At 55.6% G+C, this 18,555-nt stretch overlaps 1 protein-coding gene across 6 annotated transcripts in view; it reads left to right on the top strand.

Moving 5' to 3' along the window:
• Nucleotides 1-18,555, top strand: part of GAS7 (growth arrest specific 7) — a 199,308-nt gene that overhangs the window by 164,822 nt on the left and 15,931 nt on the right. For all 6 annotated transcript variants that reach the window (XM_045083388.1, XM_045083387.1, XM_045083391.1 and 3 more), the window contains exons 6-9: nucleotides 5,027-5,116; nucleotides 8,027-8,142; nucleotides 10,552-10,626; nucleotides 15,704-15,782. In XM_045083388.1, the coding sequence (XP_044939323.1) occupies nucleotides 5,027-5,116; nucleotides 8,027-8,142; nucleotides 10,552-10,626; nucleotides 15,704-15,782 (360 nt within the window). The remainder of the gene's footprint in view (nucleotides 1-5,026; nucleotides 5,117-8,026; nucleotides 8,143-10,551; nucleotides 10,627-15,703; nucleotides 15,783-18,555) is intronic.

Raw genomic sequence — 18,555 nt, 5'->3', positions numbered from 1 at the left:
CTAGCGCCACAAAATGCCCCAGGCAAAGCAGGAACCTCCCTATAAAGTTCCCCCCAGAACGGTGCGGAAAGAGGGAGAAGGAGGAGGGGCTGGTATATGAGAATTGCAGAAGAAAAGTAAAAAGGACAAATGCAGAGTGGAAAGCACTTTGCTGGTGGGGATGGTCCTGGTGGCCCCGGGGTGAGGCCTGAGTCACCTGCTGTGCCCTAGCTTTGGGCTAGAACTTGGCTCTTGGTCAGGGTCTCCTCCGGTTCATTGTCTGTCCCTGCCTTGCATCTTCCCTCCTCCTTCCCGCTGACCTAAATCAGAGCTTCTCAGAGCGAGCCAGCAAAGTGGAGTAGGCAGCCGAAGCCTCTGGGACACTTGTTTAAAATGCAAGTTCCTTGATGGCTTCCTAGACCGACACTTAGTTGATCTAGAGCCCAACCTGGATGGACGTTTGCACTGTCACCAACACCCACCCCCCACCATGGTTTTATTTTTATTTATTTATTTATAAAAGGATTTTATTTATTTATTTGACAGACAGAGATCACAAGTAGGCAGAGAGGCAGGCAGAGAGAGAGAGAGAGGAGGAAGCAGGTTCCCTACTGAGCAGAGAGCCCGATGTGGGGCTCCCTCCCAGGACCCTGGGATCAGAACCTGAGCCGAAAGCAGAGGCTTTAACCCACTGAGCCACCCAGGCGCCCCTCACACCGTGGTTTTAAATAAACACTTAAGCCTTGGGGAATTTTTGCTGGAGAAACTGAGGACAGGAGGGGCTGCCCAGAGGGCACGCAGCGGGCAAGGAGCAGAGATGATGTGTCCGGGCCGAGATGAGCGAAGGCCTGTGTGCTGCTGCTCCTTCCTGTGCACACCGCCCTCCCTCCCCCCTGCCCCGTTCCCAGCCCTCCCTCGGGGCTCCGGTCCTCCAGAGCTCATAGTTTCCCAGGGAAGAGACCCTGCAGGGCCGCTGGACAGGGTTGGGGGAAGGAGGGATGTCCGGCTCCTGGGGCACCGGCTAACCTCTCCGGGCGGGTGGGGACGGGGTTTGGAGTGGGGAGAAAGCAGTCTTCCACGTTGTCCGATCCCACGGAGGGGACACTTGCAGGCATTCGTGGAGTTGCTCACTGGGCAGCAGAGGATCTGTGCTGCTGGGTCCCGGGCTGCGTCCCGATAGAGTCCGGATTGAGCTTGATTCTGACATTGCAGCTTCCCCTCCCATGGCTGGCCTGGAGCGAGCTTTGGGCCGGCCCAGGCTCTGAGTGGGCTGCTTGATGAGGACTGACAGGCAGTCATGGCTTCTCCCAGCCCTCTCGGCACAGACACGGTGTGCCAGAAATCTAGAGGATTCTAGAGGAGATGACTATAAAGCCGTAGTAGCCATATTCTTCTCCTGGAAAGAGGAGTCTGGGGGACTCCCGTCATCCTTGGCTCCTGCTTCCTCGTGTGGCCCATCAGATGCCCTGGATCCCTGGTGGGCGAGGGGAGCTGGTGGGCTGGAAGTGAGCCCTTGGGGTCTTTGCTGCTTGCACAGACCCTGGCTCTGACCCACTCTTGCACACCCTCGCACATCAGCCTCCCTCCAGAAGCAAACACAGAGCTAGCTGCCAGATAGCTGGGCAAGGGATCATGGGGGCAGAGAAGGGGTTCTGGTATTTATCTACAGGTTGGAGAAAACGGTGTCGGCGTGAAGATGCTACTGGTGGAGGACGGTGACCTCAGAGGAGCGAGGGTGGGGGTCACCTCCCCAGAACTGCCCCTCTCCCCCCTCCATACCTCCTCTCCTGCTCCCTGTTGAGCACCCCTTCCCACCCGAGTCCCTGCCGTGGGTGAGGTGTGTGGAAGGTAGTGTGGCAAAAGCTAAAAACAGTCGGGTTGCCTGACTTCAGACACAGGTTCTGCCGAGACACGCAGGCTGTGTGATCTTGGAGAAGTTACTTTACCTCTCTGTGCCTTAGTTTGCTCCTCTGTAGCACAGGGCTAATAATGGCATCCGCCTGGCGGGGACAGCACTTAGGACAACGGCTGGCACGTTTTCAGCTCTTCTTGGAGGAGAAGGTGGTTCCTGAGCATTTTCCCTGTGTTTGCAGGGAGGAGGATGCCATCCGGGTTCTCAGTGTGCCCAGGAGGCCTTGGGAGGAGGGCAGGCTTTGTCCCGGAGGTGGTGTTAACCTGGAAAGTGGCTCTCTGGGGGGTACAGGACTCCACGCCTGGGAAGTTTCCATGGGGAAAGGCTTCTCTACATGTTCTTCTTTTGGGTGGGAGCTCTCTGTTGTGGGCGGTAGTCCTGCATATCGAGGGAGGCTTATTACCAGTGGTAGATTTATCCCAGAGCCGTGCAATCCCTTGCATACTTGTTTGCTTCCTCGCGAGGCTATAAAGTTGCCGAGTACAGAGACTGTTCTGTCTGCCTCTGGCCTGCACCAGAAATGCTTACTGAGCCCCCCCCCCCCCCACCAGGGGCTTCTGTTTGCCAGGGATGAGGGAAGCAGCAGGGAAAGGGTCTCCCTCCCCTTGTGGAACAGACGGTCTGGCTGATTAGATGGTCCTGAGAAACGTAATTACAAATGTATGTGTGCTAAGTGCTGGAAAGATCTAGCATCTTGAGGGGCACGCGAGAAACGTTTGCACGCAGTCAGTGGACGGGTAGCAACGTGACTGACGGCCAAGATGATGACGGATGACACGGGAATGCGTGCAAGGCTCCTGGTGGGGTCCTTGAGGACGGGCTCCCCAGGGATTCCCAGTGGTTACGACTGCCTCCCCCCAGGGGGCTGGCGGGGGTGCAGGGCTCGGAGGAGCATTGGGGTAATTTATCCCTGTGGGCCAGCCAGGAGCAGACATCCCCAAACCAGAGCTGGGAGAGGTGGAGACAGGCACCCTGGGGCCCCTGGCCAGTCCATCCAAGGACCAGTGTCCCCACAAAGTGGTAGAAGCAATGACAGGGATGAAACCTCACCCTCCCCATCCCCCTTCACCACTAGCCCCCAACAGGGTGCTCTAAAAGACATTTGTGTCCAATTCCGAGTACCTCCGTCCCCCTAGTTCCATGATGCTTAACACCCAATCTAATGTCTCTGTTGATTTGTCATTGGATTTCGTTGAAATTTGCACGGACCCCATTATTAAGCAACACAAGGGTGTCCTGTGATCGCAGGTATTTGCAGAAAGAGAATAACCAGCCAGTGAAATAAGGAATATGCGAACCTTTGGAATCTGGCCCTTGTTTCCACGATGGTCAAAGCCTTGGTGGGAGACTCCCCTCTGGGCACCCCTTGAGGGTGTCAGCCTGAAAAGAGGGTTTGGGGAGACCGTTGCCTGATGCTGGGCATCATGGAGAGGCTGGCCCTCCCCCACCGGGAGGCACCAGGAGGAAGTTCCCCACCCTGGGGCCTCCCTCCTTGACCTTGGGGAATTTCCATGCTCCCCTTCTCCAGGAATCTCTGGGCCCTTCCTGCCCCTGGTCTTTCCTGCCGCACCACGCTTCCCTCCGGATGGGGCATCTCGGCCCTTCCTTCCGCCAGGTGTGTGTAACCGGAGGAGGGCGCTCCTGCCCTTGGCTGGGACCACAAGAGAGACCCCGGCCCCTGGCAGCCGGGGCAGGATGTGGGAGGATGCCCACGCGACGTGTACTTAGCACCCCGTGAGCCCCTGAACCCCGAGGTCAAGGCTGGGGGCCCGTGGGCGTGACTTAGCTTGCAGAGGACTTTCTTTGCCCAACGTGCTGCTGTTGTGGACGTCCTTGCCGTTGTTCCCATTAACTTTGAATTACACGCCAACCTTTAAACCTGGAGACGCGTCACGCATTCATCCCCATTTGCAGCCCCTCTTGGGTCGTGTCACCCGACGGGCGACCCACCGGGCTCCTCCCGCCGGCTTGCCAACAGTTTACAGGAGCAAAGAGGCACCTGCTCGTTAGAAGGATCTCGCAGACCCTGCCCCTTCCCAGAGCAGAGGCCGGTCACCGCCCCCTCAAACTGCGGCTTCTACACAGGCAGCCCCTCGCCCCTTTGCACGGCTGCCTTGCACCGGAGTGTGTGGCCTCTGTCCAGAACCCCAGGGCTTTCTGCACCGTTCCTCCCACATCAGCAGGTGCGGGCTCCCCAAGGTTCTGCAGCTCCCACAAAAAAAACTCCCTGAACGGGCTCCCCAGAAGCACATCCCAGGCTTGAAGCAACACCAGCAACAGAAGTGGCAAAACCGTTTCCACCTGATGGGGAAAGCCAGGACGTTGGGGACATGCTCGGGCAGGATGGTCTGAGACAGGCCCCAGGAATGTCTGCACTGCCCTCTCCTGGGCGAGGGCCAGCCCCAAGCACCCGTCCTGCGTGATCGCTTTCAACTCTTTGTCTGTAGAATACATAGTGATTAAAACGCACAGCACAACGTAACCTCTCCGCTGCCTAGTTCCTGTTTCTGCAAGCCGGGGATGTTGTCAGCTTCTAGGATTCTATACATAAATAACCAAATGTGTCCATATTTTCTCTTCCACCCCCCTTCTACAAATGGTAACAACTCTAAATACTATTGGATATCTTGCCTTTTTCCTTCCTGCTGAGTAATAGAACCTAGACTTTCTCCCTGTGTCTTTGGCTGTCCATGCAAACCCCAAGAGATGCACACCCCCCCTCCCCCCCACCACCGTCCTGTGCTCTGTTCAGCTGCTCCCCTGCTCCTGGGGCTGTGTTTTTCTGCTACAGATGGTCTGAAAGGCTGTGTGCGCGTGTCATTGCACACACACGCAGATACGTCCGCAGAGCGCCCTTTTCCGAATTGCAGTCCCTGGTTTGTGGGTTTGAGAGGTCCTGTTTCACTGCCCTTCAGAGCACTGGGACCGGTTCTGGCCCCGTTGGGGTGGGTTTGGGTGCTGTTGCCCCTCACTTGAAATTTGAGCCCCTGGAGCATCCCCAAGCCTTCAGGGCACATTCTCTCAAGCTGGCGCTGATGGGAGACCTCGGCAATGCTGTGTTCCGGGGGTAGAGCCTTCCCAGCGGCTCCCAGCCTTCCAGGTGAGGCATTTTCTTTCCTGTTCTGTGCCCTGCAGATAAACTGCGTGACGTTCCCTCACCCAGACACGATGCCGGAGCAACAGCTGCTGAAACCGACCGAGTGGAGCTATTGTGACTATTTCTGGGTAAGCGTGCCTCAGTTTCTCCCACTGTGTGACAGCACCATCCCCTCCCCCCACCCCTGGAGGACACCCAGAAGGGGCCTGAAGGGTCTGGAACTCAAAAGAGAGGGTCCGCTCCTGTCAAAACCTGCTGGTAGACTGAGCATCCAAGGGAGAAATTTAAGACCCTCTTTGGAGTCCAGATTGTTTCATAAATCTCAGAGAATGGACAGGGTTTGCGTTCAGGACAACACGGAAACCCCAGACGGAAGTCAGATATGCAGGAGGGTTACTTCCCAGCTGCTTGGTAAGGGCAGGAGACTAGAGCTGACTTGAGTGGAGGCGCCCAGGCGGCTCCGTGGGTAAAGCGTCCGACTCTTGGTCTCCACTCAGGTCTCGAGAGATCTCAGGGTTGTGAGTTCAAGCCCCGTGCTGGGCTCCAGGCTGGCATGGAGCCTACTTGAAAAAAAGGAAAAAAAAAAAAAAAAAGATGATATGTTTTATCTTAGGTGTATTTTCGCACAATTAAATAGGTATCTTTTGACAAATGCACGGCCCACCTGCTCAGAAACTCTAAGAATAGCCCTCGGCGTGCACATTTTAAGTCTGCAATGACTTTCAAAGTGCGATCGCCTCCTTCTGGATTCACATAGTGCTGACGGTTGCTCAGCCTTGTGAACGTATTAAAAGCCAGCAAATTGTACACTTTAGGAGGAAAAAAACCCCCCAAAACACAACTTTCACAGGGACCCCGAGGAACAATAAATAAACAAAATAAAAGCTGTTTGTTTCCCCACCATGCGGGACCGATTACTTCCCGTTTTTAGATTTGCCAGCCAAGCACCGGGAAGAAGTGCTGTGTTGCGTTGACAAGTCACTTGGGCTCTCAGAGATGCCTGGCAATTCCTGTTCTGCCCCCCTACCATGTTTCTTCCAGGTCAGGGTGGGGATCTGTGCGGACAGGGGCTGCTAACACTGTGAGGAGGGACCTGTGGGGCCGCGGAGGTCAGAGTGTACGAGACTCTGTAGGTCCTGGGAGCATGCTGGGTTTCCTTCTGTTTGCAGTTGGAAGCTGTTGGAATAAGATGTGATGTGGTTTAGAAGCAGTGTGCGGGAAGGGCTGTGAGGAGGCACGGTGGATGTCAGCCGCAGGTGCAGGAGTCAGGGAAGCATGGTAGCAGCTACAGAGAAGTGGCTGAGTTTAGAGACGTTGTCCCTAACGAGGGGCACAGGAAGGGGGGCATTCAGGGGAGACTAGCTGGAGCCCTGGGAGTGCCCACCACAAGAGCTGGAGATCAGCACGCATGGGGTTTCACGCGGGGCTTTTGGGGAGCGCTGGGAACAATGAAATGTACTAAGCTTAAACGTACTTGGAGAAGCTTTTAATTGTCCAGAGTAGCTTCCCATGACTTGGTGTGTCCTGTGGGATAGTGATCTCCCTGTCCCAGGAGGTATTAGCAGTATGGCCCAGTGGGTTTTGTGTCAGGACAGCTGAGGAAAGGGGATCCCATGTTGTGTGTGTGGGGGGGGGGGGTTGGTGGGCGGATGTCCATAAACTTATTAAATGCTTGATGATAGGAAGTGGATTTCTCTCCACGCATCACCCACCCCTTTCCAGAATTCCCTTTTCCTAAAACTGCTGTGGAAGGGGTCTTAGAGATGCAACTCAGTCCTATTGCCAAGGGGGGAGGGTGGGCGGGGAATACAACCTAGGATTGGAAAGGCCTGACTGGGTCACCCGGAGGCTGAGCTGAGACAAGGACTAGGTCTTTTGGACCCTGGGACAGGGTCCTCACCGATGCACCTGCTGATATCAAAAGATGCCTTTTTAACCCCTTCCATTAAGAACCAAAGCATCTGACTCTGCATTTCTGATGGGGAAAGGCTATAATGGGGCCGACCACGGCTTTAGGTGGGGTACCCGAGAAGTCTCAGAGCCGAGATGAATATCCTGCAGGGAAGGGTGTACCTAGGGGCTTCTGGGCAGGAGGCAGGAGGTTGGGGGGGAGGGGCAGGCAACGAAGAGGTATTCAGCTGTCCTTGAGGAAAGTGCAAGCAAAACAAAAGAAAACATTTAGTTTTGAAATTTTGACAGTATTTGCTTGCAAAATGGACCCAGTACTGAGCTCTCATTTCATTGACTTGGCCATCTTCCCCGAGTCCCAACTTAACTTCAAAGTGGACGAATATTAGGTAGCACTTACGGAGCGTTTCGTGTCCGGCGAGCACTGTGCCAGGCCGTTTCCGGAGGTCACTTATCCCGAAATGACCTCAGGAGGCGGGCCCCAGTATTCCCCAGCTTCACGGATGAAGCCACTCAGGCTCGGACAGAGGGGAGAGCTCGCCCGAGGCTTCCCAGCTGGGATGTCAACCCTGGCACCCTGCCCTTTTCCAGAACTCTGGCCTCCCTTCAGTCGGGTCTCTCCTGGAAGCCCCTGTGATCTGGTACGAATGTGAGAGGATGCCACTGCCTGGCCAGTACCGGGGGCTGACAGGAGACCCGAGGGCTTACGGTGAGGGTCACTTGCCTCTCAGGCCACAGACTGTCTCAGCTGAGTGTCAGGCCACCAAGACTCCCCAGAGCTTCCTGCCAGCCTCAGCAGCTACCTGGAGGGAATGGCTAGGAGCCATTGGGAGCTGCTGTTCCTGACTCCCCCTTCTTCCTCTTCTTTCCCAGGTGGGGAGAATCAAAGGTTGTGGGCATGGGGGAGGGGCAGCAGCTGAAGGGCTCAAGTCTGAGTGTGCCCGTGAAGGTGGGGGTGGGGGCAGCAGGAGAGACAAAGGTGGGACAGTGGGCACAGCTTCCCTCTTGGGCTGAGGTCCCGTCTCCAGGGACACCCGGGTCCCTTTGTGGATGGCCTTCCCCACGCCCCATTCCCTGCCGCTCTGGACACCCCTGTCACCTAATGTCTCATGCTTCTATGTCCCTTCTAGGCTGATAAGAAGGACCCCCAGGGCAATGGCACGGTGGCTGGGTTTGAGCTCCTGCTTCAGAAGCAACTGAAGGGCAAGCAGATGCAGAAGGAAATGTCAGAATTCATCCGGGAGAGGTGAGGCCCACGCCCCTCCCAGTTCCCATGGCCACAGACAGCACCCCCTTGGCCCCTCTGAGCCTGATGTCGGGGAGCGGCTGGGATGAGCACTGGCCGCCCAACACTGGGCCTGGCTCGCGCCATGGGGAACGAGAGACCCGGGGTACCAGCTGTGACTCTCGGGGCAGATCTAACCTGCAGATGTGTTGCTAAGACCTCTGATAGGTTTAAAGTTTAGACCAACATTTTTTATTTTTTAATGGGTAGGTCTTACCTTACAAGCTGGCCAACTGGCTTGTCTTGAGAAGGCCAAAAGTCTAGCAAGAACGGCTCACACAACAATGGGCCAGAGCCAGATGGCAATGCCCCGGAGAGGGAGCCTGAGGTCTGGTTTGCTGCAGTCTCCACCACTCCCTACTGTCTCCCCACACATACTGCTTAGCTCCTTGACTTTCCTGTGTGGCCCTCATTGGAAGCCCTGTCCCTGTCATAACAAAAAAGGAGAATGTTCATCTTTGAACCCAAACTGTGTCCCAGACCTGGGCGTCTAGAACCCACTCCCCTATCCCTGCATCCAGGGAGCTCCCGTGAGATGGAAACGTCAGGTGAGGTCATTGTGACCAGCACGGGGGTTACAGTAATGGTTTTGCTGAAGGATGGCTTGTCTGAATGTAAAAGAGGAAACCAATCCAGCCTGATGGAAACAGGAAAAAGTGTAAGGAGAAGAAATTCCTTCTCCACCTTCCCGCCTGTCAGTCCCTCCAAGGTCTGAGACCCTGTAAAGTACACACTTACCAGCACACACATGCAGACACACAACCCGCTTGTGCACACGCACATACACACGATTTGTCACCCGGAGTTTCCAGGGCACCCTGGACATATTTACAGCAAATGGTAACGTATTTAAGAAAGCTTTTTAATGATAACAATAATGTAATAATAACTCTTTGGCATTTTAAAGCTCTTTTCCTTAGGAGGCCTGTTTTCTATTTGTATCATCAAATCTCTCTTTTATGAGCCGTTACGCTGGCAGGGAATGAGTGGAGTGTGAACACACACACCCTGAAATGACCTGGGAGCAAATAAATGGAATCTGCCATTTCAGAACACGCTGGCCTTCTGTGAACAATGCAGACTTTTCTTGGGAGGCCTTCCTGAGCCAGGAGAGGCGAGAGCAGAGGTGGAGTGTGCTGGGCTTGGGGGCTTGCCGAGGCCCTGGCATTAGGGCAGCTGGACAGGGCTTGGAGGGGAAGGCATGCCTGGCGGGTGTGGTTGGCCTCGAGGTGGTTTGGAGGTGTGAAGCTAGCAGAGAGATGTGTTGGCCACGGGCTGGAGCTTGCATGGTGGTCACCAGCGTCACCCAGGGGAGGGCAGAGTGATGGCAAGGGAGTGACAGAGCAGGAGAGAAACTCCAGTGGGCGCCGGAGCCTGGCCGGAGGTGGTGGAGAGGGCAGAGCCGTGAGAGAGGGAATGTGGCTGTGGGTCTCTAGGGGCAAAGCAGAAAATCTTATTCAGAATGATGCCAGGGGGCCTGGTGAGGACCCCCATTTCACATCACAGCACCTGTGGGCCATCAGCTTCCGGAGCTGCCGGGAGCAGGTGCTGCGGCCCTTGGAGTGTCTCTGGGGCCTCCCCGTTTGTCAGGTGACAGGGCTTGGGGCTTCGGAGGGGTGGCCCCGGGTGTCCCAGTGCAGCCCAGAGGAGCAGTCAGGCGGTGAGTGTTGCCTTTGACGACACTCGAACGCCACGGGCCAGATAAGACAGAACGCTCCCGAGAGAGTTGCCTGGAAAGTGTGTCAAGGGCCCCCCTGTTGGAAGTGAAATCCAAGGCAACTTCCCTCTCTAGGGAAATGGGATCCGCCCCAGCTCTGGGCACTGCCTGGTTTCCATGGAAATACTTGTGCCCTCGCAAGCTTGACAGCTGGAGGCACAGGGAGGGAAGAGGGGCGCTGGGAGGCCGCAGGGGGGAGGTGGTGCTCCTGCTTCCCAGGGGCTGCCACCACTTAGGAGGGTCTAAGTCGGAGGTTCTGGGGCCTGGAGGGAGGCAGCCCTGGGGTCCCTGTTGGTCCATCATGAGTGACATCATTGATCTGAGGGCCTCCTGTGTGCAGCCCTGGGCTAGGAGCCGCGTGAATAGGAGCACTTCTTCGTGGCCCAGGAGACAGGTGGAAACATCTTTTTTTATAGATGAGGAGACAGAGATTTGCACAAGTTCGTCCAGCCAATGAAGATTTTTTTAAGCACCTGCTGTGTATTGCGTGGATAGACAAGGGCCTTAAACTCTCAGAGCCTGTGGTCTAGTGGGTTTCTGTCTGCAGTCAGTGAGCACTAGGCTGCAGGTCGGACCCATGGAGCCAGAATGAGGTGGGTGGTTGCTCAGTCTGGTGCTGGAGAGCTGACCTGTTGGGTTTTCTCACTTTGCAGGATAAAGATCGAAGAGGAATATGCGAAAAACCTAGCTAAGCTCTCTCAGAACTCCTTGGCTGCACAGGAGGAAGGGTGAGTAGGACGGACGGTGATGGGAATGGAGAGGAACCACCAACAGAAGGGGGGAGTTCTTCCTCATCAATCCCTGATCTCTGCGCGGTCCCACTGAAATGGGGAAGTTTGTATAGACCTGGCTCCGAGGGCGCAAATTCCACATAATCTTCTCTGTATTGGACAAGGGCCTCCTACCCCCTCTGCCCTGTTAGCTGGATGCTGCCCCCCAGACACTTACCCCAGCACCCCTCTCTCTGAGGGCAAGCTGGTGAGACACCGGGTGAGAGAGGATTCTGGACCCAGGCCCTCGTTTAGAATTCTCTCCCATGAGCCCGAAGCCCAGGCTCCCCTCCCTCTCCAGCTACAGGGGTCCAGACCTCGTTGGGTCAAGACTGGGCTGGGGGAGGCTCAACCCCACCCTCCCAACCACAGAGGAGTCCCTAGCGGTGGAAGACTTAAGGCTTGTCTGCTCATCTCTTGACAAAGACTTGCAGCCTACCCTGGGAATGTAAAATGCTGTTTTCCACCACGGAAAACACTTTGGCAGTGCCTAGGAACACAAACTGAGATTACTGTATGACCCAGCAATTCCACTCGTAGGTTCAGACCCAGAAGAATTGAAAACAGATACTCAGACAAAATACATGTACCCACGTGTTCATAACAGCAGGATCCACAATAGCCAAAACGTGCAAACAATCCAGAGGTCCATTAAGGGACGGGCCGATGAACAAATGGTGTCCATGCAGACTGGATATGTGATGGAATATTATTTCACCGTAAGAAGGGAAACAGCTCCGACCCAGGCTACCATGTGGATGAAGCTTAGAAGCATCCTAAGTGAAAGACGTGGGATGAAAAGAGTGCATGTGATGAGATTTATATAAATCTCATATAAATGAGATTTCCATTTATATAAAATGTGCAGATAGGCAAACCCATGGAGGTGGGATGAGGTGGGTGGTTGCCTAGGGAGTGGGGAATGGAGGGTAACAGCCTCATGGGTTCGGGGTTTCCTTTCAGGGGTGTATATTCATCTGCTTGGGCTCCTGTAACAGAATCCTGCAGATCGGGTGGCTTCCATGATACAAATGTAATTTATCCTGGTTCTGGAGGCCGAGAGGTCCAAGATTTGGAGGTCTGGCATGAGCCCTCCTCTTGAGTTGCAGGTGGCCGCCTTCTCCCTATGGTTTTCCCTCCCTGTGGAGAGAGAACAGGCTCCCTGGAGTCTCTTCTTGTAAGGACAGGAATCCTATTGAATCAGAGACCCCTCCCCTTTGACCACATTTGACCTTAATTACTTCCTTAGAGGCCCAGTCTCCAAGTAACATCCATACTGGGTGGCTTTGGGGGGGACACCACCATTTGAATTTGGGGTGGGGGCTTAGGGCTTCAACATGTATGAATTTGAGGTGGGGGCTTTGGGATTCAACATAATGAATTTGGGAGAATCACAAAATACGAATTTGGGGTGGGGGCCTTAGGGCTTCAACATATGAATTTGAGGACCAACACTGGGGTATAGGGCTTAGGGCTTCAACATATGGGTTTGGGGGGGACACAAACATGAATTTGGCGTGAGGGCTTAGGGCTTCACCATGTGGCTTTGGGGAGGACACAAACATGGAATTTGGGGTGGGGGCTTGAGGGCTTCAACATATGAATTTGGGGGCTACACTGGGGTATGGGGCTTAGGGCTTCAACATGTGACTTGGGGGGACACAAACATGAATTTGGGGTGTGGGTCTTCAGCATATGGATTTGGGGGCTCCTTAACGGGAGTACAAATGTTTTGGACCAGGGTAGAGGTGAGAGTTGCACAGTATAGTGAGTATACCTAGTGCCCTTGATCGCTCTCCTTAAAACAATTAGTTTCACCTAAGGTGGATTTTGCCTCCATCATAAAGGTGACCGGACTTGGGAGGGGAGAGCTGAAAGGCCCCGCCAGGTCTTCTCCCCATTGCCTACCTCACTCTGGGGCAGGCTGTGCTGGAACCCCTGCTGCGAGGGGAAGTGAGCCCCAAGGACGGAGGTCGTCCTGTCCTAGGTGGCTGTGGTCATCAGAGGGCCGCCCGCACGCCTTGAAGCCTTCAGGGGACCGGCTGTGCCAGCCCCATGTGGCTTTCATTCTGGCCTCTCTGCGTGGGCTCGCTGTGCAGCCGAGAGGCCGCCTCCGTGTGGTCTGCCACCGACCCGGTGGGCCACGGGACGGCCCCTGCAGGCCCAAGGGGTTCCTCTGCGGAAACGAGCCCACCCCCGGTGGCCGCCTTCCACCCCGCACACTGGGCCCTAAGATGGGGGTAGGAAGCGAGGGTGGAGGTGGGGGGGGTTGTGGGGGGTGTCCCCCCCTCCACCCTGGCACGGAGGCTTTCTTAGATATCCCCTGCCCGGCAAATGCAATGCTGCTCTCGCGGCTTCCGGCTTCCACCTCCTCGGCCTGGGCTCCTGCCAAGGACACTGCAACCTGCCAGCGGGCTCAGCATATGCTCCCAGCTGCACGCACCAGGCCTGTGCCGCCACGCCGTGCACACACATGCCCTTACACACACGGGCCGTGCAGCACACGCCCGCTCGCTTGCATGCACGCCATGCCCCTGCAACACGGTCACGAACGCATACTTTGCCGTCGCGGCTGCAAGCCCATGCGCCTCCTGGGGGGGGGGGTGTATGGGGGGGGTGAACGCGTGGGGTCCCCCGCCCACAATGTGCAGCCGTGCCGTTTGGCACTGACACAGAGCTTTGGACAAGAGCGGGGTGCCGGAGCCCAGAACCCTGGGGCAGTCCAGGAAGATGCTGGTGGGGGAGGGGCGGGCATCGGGCGCTGCGCCTGGTCCGATTCCGCAGGGTGTGTGCACTGGTGATGGATTCCGTCTCCCGTCTTTCTTGCCTGTGTGGGAAGGAAATGGGATTTGGGTCTTTTCTCGTTGTTAATGGTGACAGGAGCATGCGTTTCCGTTGGGCAGGCCTCAGACTGCATTGCGACGGAAATTTATGTCAGGTTTTATTTCTTTCATTAACCTCTCACGAGATGAAAAAAAATCTGTCTTCAAGTGAGAGAATCTCTAAATTGCTTTTTTTTTTTTTTCCTCCTGAATTCCAGGGGGCCTGGAATTCTGGAGTTGGGGGGGGACGGGTGGCTGGCGGAGCTCTGGGCGTTTGCAGCAGTGCCTGCCCACCCACCTGTGAATGCCCAGCCTGGGGGCGGGGCCAGGATCTTGGCCAGAGCCTGACACTGGGCCTCCCCCTTCCCCACAGCCTCACCCAGATGACATTCTAAGGCCCCTAAGGCAGTCCTGGGGCAGGTGACCCTGCTGACAGTAGGCTCAGATTCCGGACCACCCAAGGCCCTTCTGGCTTCTGAGCTCTCCCTTGTAGGCTCCTGGGTAGCTCGGCTGCAGGGACGGACCCTCTCTGTCCGCCTTCTTTCGAGTTCCCATTCCTCCCAGGCCTGCTTTTGCATGGCGCCCAGCTCTCGCTCTAGGTCTGTGATCCCTCTTGACATAATCCATGTGCAGGGCATCGGGTGAGGGTCGAGAGTTCTCTTTTTTGCCCTGTGGATATACGGTTGTCTCTGCCCATTTGCTGAGACCATCCTCCGTCCCTCACGGAGCTGCTTGGCCCCTTTGTTACACGTAACTTGCCTGTATCTGGGTGTCTGCCTCTGGACCCGGTATCCTGTCCTATCTGCACGACCCCCACGACTCTTCCTTCCCCCTTCTTCCCCCTCCTTCCTCACCTACCCATCTGCCAAATCGGGGGAGGAGCCAAGCCGCCCCGCTTCCAGGAGCTCAGGCCCTTGCAAACCAGCTTGGAGCACCCCATTCCTCACTCCCACTCTCCAATGAGCTCCCCAGGGATCCCCAGCCAGGACCACCCCAGGGGACCTTTCTCTGCTGCCAGACTCCTAGAAAGAATTGTGCAGTCCTTTCCCATGAGCCAGCACCACAACCAGACAGGCTGGGACAGTGGCCACAGAGACTCGTTTTGTTCTGTTGAGCAGTTCTCAGCTGCTGGTGGCCCCGCTGGAGGCCCATGCTGCCTTTTTACATCAGCTTTGCCACCCCACTCACGTTTTATGGATTCTCGGGGGGCAAGTGGCTTTTTGATGAAACGGAGGCACCTGCAGGGTCAGCCTGGGTTTACTGGCTGGGGGAGGAGGTCTGGAGCCAGGACCCATGGGTATTGCTGGAAGTCCAGCAAGGCTCAAGCGTTCCAAGTAGTGAAGGGCACCAGGGCCGCTTGTGAAAGCCTTGGGAATTTCGGGAGATCGCTTCTATCTGAGACGTCTCCTTGGAGTAGAAAGTGATTAGCTTTCAGGACTCTGTCTTCCTCCGGGAAGGTGTGGGCAGCACCAGAGCTCCCAGCCCAGATTCAGGACTGGCAGGGGCCCCGCCTCTGTGGAGGAGGATGAACGGCCTTTCCTGCTGCGTGGGTGTCTGTGAGAGGCAGCCTGGGGGTCTGTCTCCCCTCCCCCTTGGAAGTCTGGCCACTGGAGGCTTATCCGCAGGCAGGGCTGTTGTGGCACTTTTTTTTTTTTTTTAAAGATTTTATTTATTTATTTGACAGATAGAAAGAGCCAGAGAGCACAGGCGGGGGCCAGGAGGGGAATGACAGAGGGAGAGGGAGAAGCAGGCTCCTATCTGAGCAGAGAGCCTGGCACAGGACTCCATCCCGGGACCCCAGGACCCCAGGATCACAACCTGAGCCAAAACCAGACACTTAAACAACTGAGCCACCCAGGCACCCCTGCATGGTGGCACCTTTTGTTTGCAGACGGCTTCTCCCTGAAAAGATGGCTGGCCTTCTTCCTGGATAGACCAACAAGCATTTGCACTGTCCATCTAGGAGCCAGGGGTGGGCCCCGGGAAGACACAGGGACAATAACACGCAGGTGTCCAGGGCCCCCGCCTGCGGCTGTACCCCATCTTCCTCTTGCTTCTCCCCAGCTTCTCTGAGGTTCCAGATGTTTCCCCAGCCTCTGCCAGCACCTGCCCCTCAGCTCGGTTTGGGATGGCTCACATGGAGATCCGCTGTCCGCCCCTCAGGGGGTGCTGAGATCTCTGATCCGAGTCTGCTGTTCTCCCTCGTGTTGTAGGTCCCTGGGAGAAGCGTGGGCCCAGGTGAAGAAGAGCCTCGCGGATGAGGCGGAAGTCCATCTCAAGTTCTCCGCCAAGGTAAGGTGGCCCCGCGGCCTCTCTGGGTTGGTTGTGTGCAGCCATGTACTGCTGAGGGGCTCGTCGTGGTCTCTCCGGTGTGTCCTGCTGGCCCCTTTCCGTGGTCCATGGTGTGGATTTCTGGTGCGGGGAACCAGAGGCACAAAAGCAACCATCAGCCAGGGGTACCCACTGTCCCCAGACGGTAGCATCAGGAGGCATAAATGTCCATCAGCATCTTGGAGAGTCGTAAAAGGTTGATAAGGGTTAGTAGTTATAAGTACTTATTACCTTTGTTTTTAATATAATTTGCTAAGTGTAGACCATTGAATTTTAATGCTGGCCATCTTTAGCAACCAGCTCAGAAAATTCCTCCAAGTTTAGCGTTCAGCTCTGTGAGATGAGGGTGGGTACCCCTCAGTCCCTCAGGGGACCCTCACTCTCCTTTGCTGGGATGTTCTGTTTCTTAATGCTGTCAGGAGAGACTACTAGACTGTGCCCCAGGGAAAATCTGCTGGTTTTGTTTGTGACCTTGAGGACAGTGGGGTTTCTCTCCTGTTCACTCTGCATCACCAAATTCCATCTCAGGCTCTCATCTACTCGTCAGGGGGAAAAATAAACCCAGTGTCTAAAGGAAATAATTCACACTAAAGTGTGAATGACTGATGGGGCGACCACGAGCATGGTCGCCTTTTAAAGGAAGAAAGACCCCTTTAGGGTAGCACCATTCTCGGGGACCTTTGCTTCCTGGGGTTCACGCTCTTTCCACCATCCCCAGTCAGACACAGCAGCCTGACAAGGTGCTTGGGCAAAGCACTTAAATTCTGAGCCCCTGTTTTTAAATTGGAGGGCATGCTGCCTCCTTTACTACTGTAGGAAGGTAGCATTTCCCAAAAGCGTCTGGCTGCTCCTCCCTGACTCCCACACTCTGCGTTCATGGTTCCATCTGTTCTCCAGAGCTTTCCTCAAAGGAATCACCATTCTGGGCTTTGAGGTCCCCATGAGAAGTGCACTGTTGGAGGACAGGACTCCGGCTTTGTACACGTCTCACCACCCTGTCCGGTGATGGTCCCCCTGCACAGAGCGGGCACAATGAAGGGCTCACATGATTGGGACCCACGAAGGGGCTTTATAAAGATCTGGGGGGTGAGGAGAAAACAGTGCTTTAGAAGCCCCCTGCTTCGGAAGGATGTTAGCTCCCCGAGATTGGGTTGGCCCATGACTCCGCCATGAGTGAGACTTTCTGGGCTCACTGTGGCACCCTAACCCAGCCACGGAGCCCTTGGCGGGAAATTTTTACCAGTCGAATGAGGCGTCTTTTATCTTGTCTTGCACAAAGTAGTTATTTTCAAGCTGCTGATAGGGAAGTGCTTCAGGCCTCCCTTCTCGCATCCCGACCCCAGGGGGATCTCCGCTGCTGGGGGAGATGGCCCGGGGAGGCTGCCTGTGTGCAGGAGAGCTGAATCCAGCCTCGACAAGGTTACCTGCTGGGTCCCCAGGAACCCTGGCATACCCGGTGTTCATCAGCAGGACCTTCCCGTCTTGAAGGTTTCCAGATGCTCAGCAGGTGACAAAATGCTCTCCAGCTCAGATCCCGGTGGGGAGCGGCTCCGTCCCACAGGGTGTCCGTTGCGAGTACTGGATTCTGAAGTGACCCACACTTGTGTCTGATGTAGCTGTGCATCAGGGCCTCCCACAACACCCTCTGCACATTTGATAATTTGCCGAATGGCCCCCGGAACTCAGGGAGACCTGTACTTAGGTTACTGGTTTATTCTGTATTAAAGGACATCATGAAGGATACAGATGAACAGCCAGGTGACAGGGTGCGCAGGGTGAGGTCCGGAGGAGCCCTGAGCTTAGGAACTTCTGTCCCCGTGGACTTGACCAACTCACCAACCTCAAAGCTCTCAAACCGATGATTTATAGATTTTTGTAGAATTTTTATCCCGTGGGGATAATCGCTTATTAACTCCACCTCCTGGTCCCCTTCCCTCCCCAGGGGTTGGAGGAGGGGTGGGAAGTTTGAAGCTTCTAATCGTGGCTTGGGCTTTCCGGTGACCCAGCCCCCATCCTGAAGCTCTCTGGGAGACCACCATGGTCACTTCATTAGAACAAACGATGCTTCTCTCATCCAGGAAAAGCCAAGGGATTTAGGAGTTCTGTCTCAGAGACCAGGGTCAGAGACCAGATACTAGCACAAAAGATGCCCCTTGCCCCCCAACCGCTCAGGAGAGTTACAGCGCTTTCAGGAGTTCTGTCTGGGAGCCGGGGACAAAGGCCAAAATACACGTTTGTTGTATCAGAGTATCCCAGTGGGTAAGCGTTCTAGAAGGTTCTGTGCAGGGAATCACTCCTTGGCCTTGGTTTTTTCCACAGTCTTGCCAGTCAGCGTCTGCATATCACAAATGAGTGGGGCAGAGAAACTCCATCAAGGCTCGTGGTCACAGAGCCTCCAGCTCTGCTCCGGGGGAAGCAAAGGGCGAGACTTAGTCCATCAGCCACTTGCCCCCACCCCGGACCTTCTCTCTGGGCAGACCGGTGGCATTGAAGGCACAGGGGACTTCAACATGCTGCCGATGGGGGGTGGGGAGGGGGACTTGGGACCAATGTTCATGGAAACCAGATGTCCGATGAGACGTCTGCTGCCCCCAGCCTGTCCATCAGTGTTGGTGGCCTTAAGGAACCAGACAGCAGCCCCGTGGGAGGACCATGGTTCCTTGAAGGCAAAGGGGCTCTGAGGGTTTATCCCTCTGCTATCGATCATAGGGCTCCAATATGCCCAAAACCCATT

This window comes from Mustela putorius, unplaced genomic scaffold, assembly GCF_011764305.1.
Source record: "Mustela putorius furo isolate JIRA1106 unplaced genomic scaffold, ASM1176430v1.1 tig00000695_pilon_pilon_pilon, whole genome shotgun sequence".
NCBI lineage: Eukaryota > Metazoa > Chordata > Mammalia > Carnivora > Mustelidae > Mustela > Mustela putorius.
Note: the sequence above shows the minus strand (reverse complement) of the source record. Positions and strands in the feature narration are given on the sequence as shown.